Source organism: Bos mutus, chromosome 1 (assembly GCF_027580195.1).
Source record: "Bos mutus isolate GX-2022 chromosome 1, NWIPB_WYAK_1.1, whole genome shotgun sequence".
Classification (NCBI taxonomy): Eukaryota; Metazoa; Chordata; class Mammalia; order Artiodactyla; family Bovidae; genus Bos; species Bos mutus.
In genome coordinates, this window is record NC_091617.1 from 71099947 (window position 1) to 71113191 (window position 13245).

The 13245-nt window shown below is 46.7% G+C and overlaps 1 protein-coding gene and 1 long non-coding RNA gene across 5 annotated transcripts in view; one reads left to right on the forward strand and one right to left on the reverse strand.

Moving 5' to 3' along the window:
* BDH1 (3-hydroxybutyrate dehydrogenase 1) overlaps positions 1–5030 on the reverse strand; it is a 36245-nt gene extending 31215 nt beyond the window's left edge. The window contains exon 1 of one of the 2 annotated variants that reach the window (XM_070371334.1): positions 4721–5030. In XM_070371334.1, the coding sequence (XP_070227435.1) occupies positions 4721–4889 (169 nt within the window). In that variant the 5' untranslated portion in view covers positions 4890–5030. Of the gene's footprint in view, positions 1–4574 lie in introns of both variants that reach the window. The other variant, XM_005897835.3, reaches the window with a different exon arrangement.
* On the forward strand, positions 4874–12049 carry LOC138987970 (uncharacterized). 3 transcript variants are annotated; one of them, XR_011464291.1, is made up of 5 exons: positions 4874–5029; positions 5540–5581; positions 5913–6145; positions 8549–8706; positions 11960–12049. It is a non-coding gene; the product is annotated as an uncharacterized lncRNA (long non-coding RNA). The 3 variants fall into 3 exon arrangements; XR_011464289.1 differs by lacking the exons at positions 8549–8706; positions 11960–12049 and having other exon boundaries at positions 5913–6313; XR_011464290.1 differs by lacking the exons at positions 8549–8706; positions 11960–12049 and having other exon boundaries at positions 5009–5138; positions 5913–6313.
* Positions 12050–13245: the final 1196 nt, after the last annotated feature.

Genomic DNA, 13245 nt, shown 5'->3' on the forward strand with positions numbered 1-13245 from the left:
CTCCAAATACAATGCTACAGGCAATGAAACTGCTGCACACTCTTCAGGGTGGTTTGTCATCTTAGTGTCTTGTGCTGGGCTTTAGCCTCTGTAAATACTAGCTTCTCAAACTCGAGATGCCACTCACTTGCCTTTTGGTTTGGAAACAAAATGGTTGTAGGAAGCAGGTGCTTCAAGGGGACAGGCAGAGCCCCTTTGGGGGGTGGAGACCATCTCTTTAGCTTTGAATTCGTTAGCTGCTCCAGGGGGACCAAATTTATAAAATAAAATACAGCTGTAAAATCAAAATGCTCAAGTATTCTGGAATCTGGGGGAAACTTTTCTGAGAACACTTAGGTCTACTCTCAAGGGTACGTCCTTTCCACTGTCAATGAAAACCCATGTGTAACCCATGCAAAGTATACTGTCTCAAAAAAACAAAAAACACCTGCCTGCATCCTTGTCTTGATGCTGGGCTCACTTGCTACATTCTGACAGGAAGATCTTGCAGAGGACACAGCTGGTTGCCCTCCTGTGCTCAGGGTCAAGGCGTCTCCTGCAAGTGGCAAACATTCCCGGTACTGACATCCTCAGAAAAGGCAGGGCGTCAGCAACAAACAGGAATTCAGGAAGCAATACTTAGGCAGAAAAGAGAACCCAGAGTTCATGGGCCCTGGTACTAACAAGTGGGAGGGGGAGGTCCTGTTTCACTGCGGAGGGCAAGCTGGGTTTAAGCAAAGAAGCATCCTATGCAAGGACTCCACACTGAGGCGCTCAAAGTCAGTAAGTGATGTGAGACTCCAAGGTCTGACAACCGGCAGCCAGTTTCTAACATACTCTATTTGGCTATTTTGTTTGGCCAGCCTCATGTTTTAAAAGGCAATGTAACAAGCCAGCTATGTTATGCTTGAACTCAATACAAAAAGTTTGTACTTACTATTTTAAGCCTACCCATATCACCTCTGTTAACTGCCTGGCCACTGTGGGAATCAGAGTTTGAGATCTCACCAGACAGGTGTCTATTATCCTTTGGCTGTTTTCCTTCTGATCACTTTTAGTATAATCTTGCCTGAAAATTTCAGCTCAGCTCAGCTATGCATGTTAACTATACAATTAATGGGGGTTTCCTTGACGTCAAGCAAAAAGGAAACGAGAAGTTTTAAAGCCCTTATTTTAAAAAGATGTCTATTATTCCTTAGAGAGATAACTATTCATAAACAAAAGCCTGAAGGAGCACTAAACGATATTATAGATGATGTTCTCCCTATTATTTTATCATAAATGCAGAAGTGACTTTTATACAACTGCCTTTAGCAGGGACCTTCAATAAAAGCCAAGGATTTAACTTTAAAGCTCAGTTCAGCAAAGGCAAACCTAACAGACACTTGGAATAGTCCAGCAGATTCCAGTCACCTGATCAGACTTAGGTGATGGCCAATTCTTCTCAGAGAATACATCACACTCTCTACAGTGGCCAAATTTTGGGTGTCCATCTTGCTCACCTGATCCCTGTCCTTCCAGACTTGCCTATTGTATACAGCGTTTGGCCTCTGATGCTGTAGTTGTGCAGTGAGGACCACCCCCCGCCCCTACTCTCTGGCCATGGAAGACTATATCAGGGAGAGACACCCGACCCCAGATGAACCCATTATTCTGTTTCCTGGCACTGTGAAAGCAAGCAAATCAGCCTCGTGGGGCACAGACATGTGACCTGACTGCTGGAGCTGGAGAAGGCAGATAGGCAGCTATGTGACATTGAGCCTGAAGCCAGAAAGTGAGAGATGGAGAAAGCCAATCTGCAAAGAGAGAAAAGTCAGGCACACATGTAGATAGAAACAGAGATGGAAGTGAAGAGAGAAAAAAAACTAACAGAGCCTCCTGAGGGTAGATCTGCTCCTGAGACCGGGCTGCCCTCGTCTTCAGCTCTGTAAGGCACGTGATGTCCTTACTCTGTGTTAAGCATGCTTAAAATCAGTTGCAGCCAAAACAATATTGGTGAAAACACACTGAAAGCAGGTTCTTTCTGCAGACACTATCATCAATTCTTAAGCTTGCCTGATATTCTGAGAATGGCACACTGCAGACCTCGTAATCATAACAGGAACATGAGCCTCTCCCTCTTCACATCTGTCAAGGAAACATCTGTCTTTCCCCAAAAGAAAGTGCTACCAGAGCTGTCAAAATGGCTATAATTACAACCACCAGATTAGGCAGCCATTCCATCCCTAGGAGAACAGGGCTTGCCTACCAAATTCAAGTCAAACCAGTACACAGTAGGCACATAATATTTGAATGCTTTAAGAGAGTTTGCAGCAGAGGAATACCATGTTGGGCTTATATTTTAATATGATAACTCTCACTGGGTTAAGAATAGACTGAGGATGGACAATGGCAGAAGCAAGGAGACCATTTAGAAGCTATGGCAATAATCCAGGACCATAATGTACAGCCATGCAGTTTGTGTACTGCACAATTCCAGCAAAATGTGAAGAGGTACTCCCTGGAGATATATATATAAAGGGCTGCCATGGAGGAAACCATGCTGGTGGAAACCACAGAGCCAATTAGACGAGGTCAAAGTCTGGCTGTGTTTTGAAGGGAAAGCCCACTGTAATTTACTGATAAATTAAATGTAGGGTATGAAAGAAGAAAGAATCAAAGATATTTCCAAGATTTTTTCGTGCAGATGTTAAAAAAAAAAAGGCATCAGTACGACTGATAGTTTAAGGAGCATCCTATTCAGAAGTGCTTACATTTCAAACCAGAATGTACAAGCCCGACACCCTGGTCCTCACTAGGCCCCTCCAAATTCTATCTCCAACTATGCTTTTCTCATCTACTCATACCATTTGCTACATCATCTCTCAATATGCCTGTACTTTCCAATTTTCCTGCCTTGCTCATCCTATACCTAATCTGAGGTCTCCTTCATCCAGCAAGCCCTGATTCAAGTAATCTCCTTCAAGAAACCTTTCCTGATCCCCTAAATCAAAAATCAATCTCATCCATATTTGCAGTTCAGTCTTATGCGTCTCGGAAATTGCACTTAACCTAGGCTGGGTAGCATTAAAGGTATCTTGTTTATAACCATTCACAGCCCCTATCTGATCACCAGTCTCAACCTGGACTGTGACTGCCCCACAAATAGGACCTACGTGTTGTTTGATTGGTCTCAGGTTCCTCCAAAATGACTACTCTGGTGTCTGACAGGAAGCAGCCGCTCTTTAAATGTGTATTGAGAGAATACTAGAGCTACACACATTTCAAAGGTCAGCTTCCTCGCCCGCCACAGGTATCTGCCCTGTACAGGGCGGGGCTCCAATGCTCTGGTAGAAAGGAAGATACTTGATGCGTCATAAAGGATCCTGGCAGTCGGAAGCCCACCGTAACTAAATGTTTGCCTCTGCAGCCTCTCGCAGGGTTAGAAGGTGACTTTACATCAGCTGACTTGGGGCACACTTTGGCAGACGGGTTGGAAAAAAACACGCAGAGATCAACCGCGCTTAACGTGGTGCGCGGCAGAATACCCTCCCCCAGCCGGGCGCGGCCCCGAGGCGCACAGACCGCCCTGAGCCCTGTCTCAGACAAGCCCCAGCGCGCTGGGAGAGCGTGGGACGCCAGAGACGCGCAGGCGCCAACTCGCTGCGCGCGCTCTGGCCGCGCGTCCGGGGCAGCTCGGCCAATCGCAGGGCTGCCGCACCTTCCCGCCTACCAGAGGCGAGCAGCCGAGGGGGCTCGGCCCAAGCCGCGCTCCCACTGGCTGAGACGGCACCGCCCAGACCCAGCTGTGCTCTGCCGGCGCCAGCGGGCTACTGAGGCTCCGGGCCTTGCCCCGCCCGGGCCCACCACCACCCCAGCATCTCCCGCCGGCTCCCGCGGCGCCTCCACCTTGCTCGGTCCTCCTCCTCCCTCGGTCCTGCGGCCTGTGCGGTCCTCCTCCAACAGCCGGCTCAGCTCGTGCTCGAGGAAGCTGGACCGGCGGCCCGACTGCTGTCCAGCATCCTTCCCGAGGGTGCCGCAGAAAGGGAGGAAGCACTCCCACCACCAGCAAGTCCCCGAGAACAGAGCCTGGTAGAGGACGTGGAAGGAGGACGAGGATGCGGGGCAGGCCGGGAGAGATGCGGGGGCTCGGGCCAGAAAGCAGTCCTGGCTTCGGTCCTGGCTCGGTCTCCGACTACCATGTGACCTTGGACCGGTTTCTTCCCTTGTGGCTGCGCTCGCCTTCTGTTAAATGCGGCGGCAAAGAAGAATAAGTGCTGAGGGTTTCACTTGGGAGACTCAGCGCCACATGTTCAACCTGGGTCTCCTCCGACCGAGCACATTATTCCGAATAATAACCTTCAGGCCGGGAGGGCGGAGGATGAGGATTACCTGGGGTTGAGGCAGGTCTGGACGGGATCGATACATCTTTTTACACCTTTACCCCGGCCTTGTTCGCAGGGCCCAGCCTACAGGATGTGGTGCCCCTTCTCCACCCGCATCCCCGCGACCCGGCTTAAGGGCAGAGCAAATCCAAACCAAGCCAATCATCATGCCGGTTTAAGGGCGCCCGCTCATCACCCCTGAACTGCAGAGGTGCGGACCCCTCCTCTTACCCCAAAACAAACTGGCGCGGGGGCTCCAGTTACAGAGGGCTCAGCTGGTGCGTTCGCGATAACCTGGCGCTTCGCAGGCACCCGCGCTCGTGTCCCGTACCACCGAGTGGGGGCGCTACCGCAGTTTCCTTCTCGAAGACCCTTACCCGCTCTCACTCCTGCTGCCTCCACCCTCAGCTGCCTGGGTGCTCCTACAGACAGTGGCTCAGCCGTAGGGCTGCGCGGGGCGGAGCCCGACGGCGGGCGTTGCCAGGGCGGGGAGCGCTCCGCACCGCGCCGCCTTCTTTGTCCTGGGGCGCCAGGCACAGCCCCCATCCCGCGGAGGGTAACTCTATTCTTTAGGCGCCTAGCCCGGGATTAACCCCTTGCTGACCGTCCTTTAGCCCTAAACCACGCTCAGATCTCCTCCACCGCCATCCTGGTTCTGGAGCGAGCGGGGAAAGACCACCCAGCGGGTATGTATGGGTAGGAAGGCGAAGATGCCGCCCCAGGAAGTGAGGAAAGCTGGTAAGATTGAGGCGCCTTCCAGGACGTATGCCTATTTACTGTCTCGAGCTCATTGAGGTAGGTGGGTTGGTTGGTTGGTTTTAAAGTTTGTCTTTTGATCAGATGAAGTTAATTTAAAATTTTGTTATTCCAATGGGTTACAAAAATAAAAAAAAAAGATTTAAGAATAGCACAGCTTCCCAGAGTTTCAACAAAGGAATACTGGAGGCTGATCTCCACAAGTCAAGCTTCCCTGCCAAGTTTCCTGGATGAGAAACCAACTGAGGAGAAGGAAGCTGTCTTGGCAAATTAGTGGCAGACCTATGTTTAGGTCAAATTACGGAGAACTGATTGGAAAGGGACCAGGCAGATGAAAACAGGAAGGAAGTGAGGGCCCTGTGGGGCTTTAAAGACACCTCTCAGCTCCAGGTTATGTGAGCTTCTTGAGGGCTGAGTCTGTCTTCTTGCTTTATTTCCAGCTCCTGGCAGGTAGAGCTTCGAGGACCCGGAGAAACGTGAAGGTAGTTGCTCTTGTTTTTCTGTACCCATTTCATAGACAGACTTAAGCTTGCTTCAGTGGTGTTTTTTAGAATAGTCACTGGTACAGCATGCCACTGCCATAACATAGATAGCTATGTTGGGTCACCAGATTATACTTTGAGGGTTATGCATTGCTTTCATAAAGAGTTAATATTTCCACCCAGGAAAAACATACTTCCTTCCTACCTTTGGACTGAGAATTTATGGAAATAAAGTTCTATTTATGGAAGGCAGGACAATTGACGTGTCTATGTCTGTCTGACTCCGTTTGTGGCTGACCTCACACCTTCCCAGCCCATCTTTTTATTCCAGCTTTGCTGTGGCAGCCTGCTACATACAGATGTAACCTGAGAGGACCTTGCTTCAGCTGTACTTGATATCTCAGGGCTTCTCTGTCACTGCAGTCTGGACCCCTGCAAGAAGCCACAGCCCATTCTGACATAAACCTGGAAGTACAAAGGAATGAACACGTCCTTGGACAACCTCTAACCAAAACGAACAGAAGCTGGTGGAGAAATGTTCCACTCTTCATGGGCAGTTACAAGGTACATTTTGTACAGCACCTAAGATGACAGAACCCTGGCTGCCCGTGGTAGTATCCAACTTAATCAGCTCAGTAATCCACCCTTGGATTGCCTTTTTCTTTCCTGCCCTGACTGTTTGACTCTTACCAGTCCTCCAGTCCTGTTCCTTAGGATTCATTCCCCCAAATAAACTACGTGATACAAATTCTTGTTCAGAATCTGTTTTTGTTGGGGCGGGGGAGTAGGGGTGGATCCCAGATCAAGCCAATGGTTAGTGCAAAAGAGGCATCTCAACAGGGAACTAAATTCAATATCCTGTGATAAACTGTAATGGAAAAGAATGAAAAAGAATGTAACCACTTCCCTGGTGGTCCAGTGGTGGTTAATAATCCACCTGGCAATGCACGGGACCTTGGTTCAATCCCTGGTCAGGGAGGTAAGATCCCACATGCCACCGAGCAACTAAGCCCATGTGCCACAGCTACTGAGCCCACGTGCCACAACTAAAGAGTCCACGCACAGCAACAAAAGATCCCACATGATGCAACAAAGATCCCATGTGTTGCAACTAAGATCCAATGCAGCCAAAGAAATATTTTTAAAAAGAATGTATATATGTACAGCTGAATCACTTTGCTGTACAGTAGAAACTAACACAACATTGTAAATCAACTCTACTTGAATAACATTTTATAAAACACGTAAAAGACCCAGGCAGCCAAAAAAAGAGGCATTTCAGCCCAACTTTCCGGGTATTCTCAGCAGATCTTCCCCAAGTCTGCTGATGAAGAATCCATTTGTTCTGTTTGAGCTTTTGTTCTTTTTATTCCCCAGTTGCCCTCCCCGCTGAGTGAGTGAGTGAAGTAGCTCAGCTGTGTCTGACTCTTTGCGACCCCATGAACTGTAGCCCACCAGGCTTCTCTGTCCATGGGACTTTCCAGGCAAGAATACTGGAGTGGGTTGCCATTTCCTTTTCCAGGAGATCTTCCCGACCCAGGGATTGAACCCCGGTCTCCCGCTTGTAGGCAGAGGCTTTACTAATAAGCTCTTGGAGGCAGGCAGGAAGTTTCAGACTCCCAAAAGACAGACCAGCTGAAGGGCGGGGTCTAGGTTAGGGTTGAACAAAGCCGTTCTCAGCCCCACCTTACAGCTTTTCCCTCCTTCCAAGGGAGGTCCTGACTGCTGACCTGCAAACTGAAGAAACTTTCAGCTCTGGAGTTGAACATGGAAGCAGAGACAGGGTGGGGCCCAGGTCATTCCCAGCAGCATGTTGCCAAGATTATGTCTACTTTTTGCCCCACGCCCACTGTGAGAGCAGTTCCTCTGCTCAGATATAAAGTCTCAGGCCAGGGTCTTTGGCACGCAGCACACTTCATCTCATTTCAATATCAAGAGACTGCTGTTGCAAATTACCAAGCTAGGTTTGCGAGGAAACAGCCCTTAGTCCCAGCCCTCAAGAAGGGAAATGAGACATGTTTGTAAGCTAAATGAATCCTTAGAGGTCCTGTAACTCTTCTGAAAGAGGGGCTTGTAAGTGTAGTTGAGTGTTCTGGTGAGGCTTCAGGACAGGGTCTATAGAAGGGTAGCATCCTGACTCTCAGGATGAAGCCTCCTCAAAAGACCCCCCTCCTAATGGATTCCTCATTAGCAAACTCAGGAAAGGTCTGCTGAGAATGACCCTGAAAGGTGAGCTGAGATGCTTCTTTTGGATTAACCATTGGCTTAATGGTTCCCTTCCCAGAGAACCCCAGTGTTTGCTCCTGTCCCTCTATTAGGTCCCAATTGCTTCCATGTTCACAATTAGGAGTTTCTTAAATCCCAGCTCAGGCTAGTCATTCATCCTCCCAAGTCCCAGCCCTCCTCTGATAGACCTGGCCCTGCCCCATCTCTGAATGCCCCTGCTCTTCTCTTCCGTCAGTATTAAGTGTCCCAAAACAAACATATGTTTGTGTGTGTGTTTGTTGCTTATTCATGTCTGACTCTTTGCGACCTATGGACTGTAGCCTACCAGGCTCCTCTGTCTGTGAGATTTTCCAGGTAAGAATACCGGAGTGGGTAGCCATTCCCTCTTCCAGGGGATCTTCCTGACCCAGGGATGGAACCCAGGTCTCTGGCATTGCACAGGGATTCTTTACCGTCAGAGCCACAAGGAGCCCCCAACACCAGATGGTGCAGGTTAAACCCTGCCCTTAGCTGGCCACCTGGGAGCCCTCCAGGAAATCATGAGGACAGTACTCTGTGCTGAGTTCTCCTGGGCAATAGAGAATCAGCACAACACCGTTTACTCTCCCAGACCCTGGAGGCCTCCCATTTGTTTGATGCAACTGAGTTTTCATTTTTTTAAAAAGTTCTTTTTGGCTAGAAATCATGTCCTTAATCTGCAGAATTTTAGAAGTGTTGAGTAGCTTTTTCTATAATTGACAGTGAAGGAAAGAAAAAACCCAAGGTACTATTCTAAACAAAGCTGTGGTGCTCAGAATCTAGTGTGCCAGAGAGCCCTGATCCTAACGTGACTATAACACTGAATTCTACCCATGGATGAGAACTGGAGGCCCAACCTTCTCCCTGCAATGAATGAACAAGTAAGTAAAACAAGGACTTAGACCTTATGGGGAAAAAAAGGTGTATCAGGCATCCACATCCCCACTCCCTTTCTGTCTCTTGACATTAAATAAATAAAATTTAATTAATGTATGTAATTAAAATGATTGTTTAAGCCGCAGGTTTGCGAGATTTTTTTTTCTTTTTGTGTGTGTATTGCAGAGGGGGGAACAGTTTGGAAATTTAGCCAAAGTTATTTTGAGGTAATTGGGATCTTTGAAGAGGGAAAAGTATGAGGAAATAAAAAATGACTGTGTTTCTACCTCTGCCTGTCCACCCCAAGCTACAGCACTGCTTGAAACTCCTTCCTTCATGCAGCTTAGTTCAACTGAGCCCTTAGATCCCAGGCATCCTGCTTTGTGCTGGGAACATGGTAAAAACACAGTAATGGGGTCCTTGTCTTCAGTAACACGACTTAGCAGCTGATGACTGATCACTGGATACCAAACACTATACCAAGTGCTTTGTGTGCATTATTTCACTTAATCTCTGCAGCAGTCCTAAAAGTGACCCAAGATTATTCCCATTTTCCATCCAAGAAAGTTGAGGCCCAAAGAGGTCAAATAATTGCCCACAGCAACACAGCTAGAAAGTGTCAGAGACAGAGCCCACACAAGTCTGTCCTACTCAAAGAACTCTTAGCACACCACCAATTCTTCTAAGTTTCTTGCTTTGAAAAAAGGATAAGAATCCAAGTTTATAAAGCTATTTGGAGTACAGAAGTTTTTGTAACCAGTTGGGCATTGTTTTGTGAGTAATCTTAACAGAAACTGGAATTGCTTTGTTCTACTGAGATTTCTTTCAGTAAGTACAATACAGATGGCAAGATCTGATGCCCTCAACTAGGAAAAGAAAGTATAGGTCCTAACTGATCATATCAACTTTGAAAGACAAAAATATGGGACAAAATTCTCAACCCTTAAATCTGATTTAATTTTCTGAACTTCAAATTCTATTTTTTAAAGAATAGTTAATATGTTATAACAAATTATTTTTAAAACCACAATATAAAACCATATGCTTATTTTATTAATATCTTTTCATCCCCCCCCAATGAATGTGTATTATTTATATTTTCTGTTTATTGCTTCTGGGCCAGAGCCTACCATTTCAAAAGGGAAATTAAATTACCAAGTTGAGGCCTTCCATTTTGGGGTTGCCAGCACCTCTTTCCAAAGGCCTATTTGTTCCTCCCCAACCTCCCCTCCCCTCACACCAGGCTCCTCCCAAGACTTGGGTTTTCCTTCTGCTGCTAGTTTTCACACACAGCATTTGCTCACCTTGGCGGACTGGAGCAAGTCTCCCTCAACCATATCCGCAAGCAGGATCCTCTCCAGGCAAGTTACAAGCTAAATATACCTGGAATTGTCTTAATTCTCAGTTGATAGGGTCTGATAAACACTCCCTGGAAACCTCTTCCAGGTATATTATTCCAATGCTTGTCTTTAACTGGGAAGGGGAATTCTCACACTCGTATGATAAGCAAAGCCAACTAATGCTAAAGTACAATATTCAGATTTGAGATATGGTTTGTGTTTGTCATTGAATAAGCCAAACCTCATCTTTATAACTGTTTGCTTTAAGCTTAAAATGTCTGTAAGTTTGGCCCTCTGACAAATGGAGGGTCATGGGTGGATGCTGCTGCCTAGGGATGAATAAGAAAAAAAGATGCCAAAGGGCAGCTGCAGCTGACTGCATAGTGAGCTCTCCCCACCAGGGGTGTGTGGGCATGAATGAGCACAGGAACTGGTCTGAACAGAATGAGAAACATCCAGAAAGTTCCCTGAGCGTGGCCCAGAATCAGGACCTGAGAAAGATTGTAAGATGGCTTTGGACAGGGCCAGCTGCAAGAAGGTGAGACCAAAACTTACCTCTTAGACATCACAATCAGGTGAAGAAGAGTACGTTTGCAATATAGAGGATCCCGCCATGGCGTCTCTTAGTATTCAGATCAGATCAGATCAGTCGTTCAGTCGTGTCCGACTCTTTGCGACCCCATGAATCACAGCACGCCAGGCCTCCCTGTCCAACACCAACTCCCGGAGTTCACTGAGACTCATGTCCATCGAGTCAGTGATGCCATCCAGCCATCTCATCCTCTGTCGTCCCCTTCTCCTCCTGCCCCCAATCCTTCCCAGCATCAGAGTCTTTTCCAATGAGTCAACTCTTCACCTGAGGTGGCCAAAGTACTGGAGTTTCAGCTTTAGCATCATTCCTTCCAAAGAAATCCCAGGGCTGATCTCCTTCAGAATGGACTGGTTGGATCTCCTTGCAGTCCAAGGGACTCTCAAGAGTCTTCTCCAACACCACAGTTCAAAAGCATCAATTCTTCGGCGCTCAGCCTTCTTCACAGTCCAACTCTCACATCCATACATGACCACAGGAAAAACCATAGTCTTGACTAGATGAACCTTTGTTGGCAAAGTAATGTCTTTGCTTTTGAATATGCTATCTAGGTTGGTCATAACTTTCCTTCCAGGGAGTAAGCGTCTTTTAATTTCATGGCTGCAGTTACCATCTGCAGTGATTTTGGAGCCCAGAAAAATAAAGTCTGACACTGTTTTCACTGTTTCCCTATCTATTTCCCATGAAGTGATGGGACCAGATGCCATGATCTTCATTTTCTGAATGTTGAGCTTTAAGCCAACTTTTTCACTCTCCACTTTCACTTTCATCAAGAGGTTTTTTAGTTCCTCTTCACTTTCTGCCATAAGGGTGGTGTCATCTGCATATCTGAGGTTATTGATATTTTTCCCAGCAATCTTGATTCCAGCTTGTGTTTCTTTCAGTCCAGTGTTTCTCATGATGTACTCTGCATATAAGTTAAATAAACAGGGTGACAATATAGAGCCTTGATGTACTCCTTTTCCTATTTGGAACCAGTCTGTGGTTCCATGTCCAGTTCTAACTGTTGCTTCCTGACCTGCATACAGATTTCTCAAGAGGCAGGTCAGGTGGTAAAGTCAATGGAAAATTACAGCTGTTGAATTCAGACAGCACTACTAATGGTCTAGACTCTTCATAAATGAAAGTTTGGGTCACCCCACAACGCAGGAGACCTGGGTTCCATCCCTGAGTTGGGAAGATCCCATGGAGAAGGAAATGGCTTCCCACTCCAGTACTCTTGCCTGGAGAGTTCCATGGACTGAGGAGCCTGGCAGGTCACAGTCCATGGGGTCACAAAGAGTCAGACACAACTGAATGACTAACACTTTCACTTTTTCACTTCACCAGGTAAAGATCTGCTGAGGGCAAAGGGAATATGGAATGCGCAGTGGAAAAGATAATTAAAAATACCAGCTACAACCATGTTACCAGTTACAGAACAAGGGCTATGAGTCTTTCTTCATTTTGTTATGAATATGTGTGTGTTATCTTTCTTTTCTCTCCTATCCCCTTATCATGTAACACAGGGATCCCTAACATTTGGGATCTAATGCCTGATGATCTGAGGTGGAGCTGATGTAATAATAATAGAAATAAAGTGCACAATATATGTAATGCACTTGAATCATCCTGAAACCATCCCCCCAACCCCCATCCGTGGAAAAATTGTCTTCCATGAAACCTTTCGGTCCTTGGTGCCCAAAAGGTTGTGGACCACTGGTGGAACATAAGATGTTTGACTTTGACTTTGGTTTTGATTCTGTATTATATATTATACTATTGTTAACCTCACATCATTAAGTTATGGGACATCAATAAGAGTGACTATCACCCAAGGACTTTGCATACGGTTTTGGGGAAACAGTTAGTGCATTTTTAGTTGTATACAGCAGTTGTATCATGAAGGTTGAATTATGACCTTGTTATTGTTTTTATTTGGAGAATTAGTATGGTCTAAGGAGACATGTATGGGTGCCAGGTTGACAAGGAGTGATCTGAGATGGTTAATTTTAATGTGTCAATCTGGCTAGACCACAGAGCCCATATATTTGGTCAAACATTATCCCGAATGTCTCTGTGAAATTGTTTTTGAATGAGGTTAGCATTTAAATTGGTGGACTTTGAGTAAAGCAAATTACCCTCCGCAATGTGGGTGGGCCCCATCCAAACAAATGAAGGCCTTAGTAGAAAAAGACAGACATATTCATAAGGAGAAGGAACTCTGGACAGACCACCTCTGGGCTTGAACTGCAACTCTTCCCCAGGTCTCTACCTTGCCAGATTAACCTAGATTTTGGACTTGCCAAGTCTCTATAAATGTGTGAGCCAGCTTCTCAAAATCAATCCCTTTTTGTTTCTCTCTCTCTTGCCATCCACACACAGCCTGGTTTGTTTCTCAGGAAAACCCTCACTAATACACCCACTCAGAGTGGTCTGCTTCCCTGATTGGACCCTGATACTGCATTGAAATAGATCCTTCTACACTGGGATTGTCTCTCTTTCTGTCTGGAGGGCAGGACTCAACAGAACCAAGAAGGGCCCTTACTCAGGGCCCTGAAGCAGAGGTAGGAGGAGTGGTCCCCGGCCAGGGAGGAACATGACAAAGCTTACTTTTTTCACCCTCTCCATCCCTG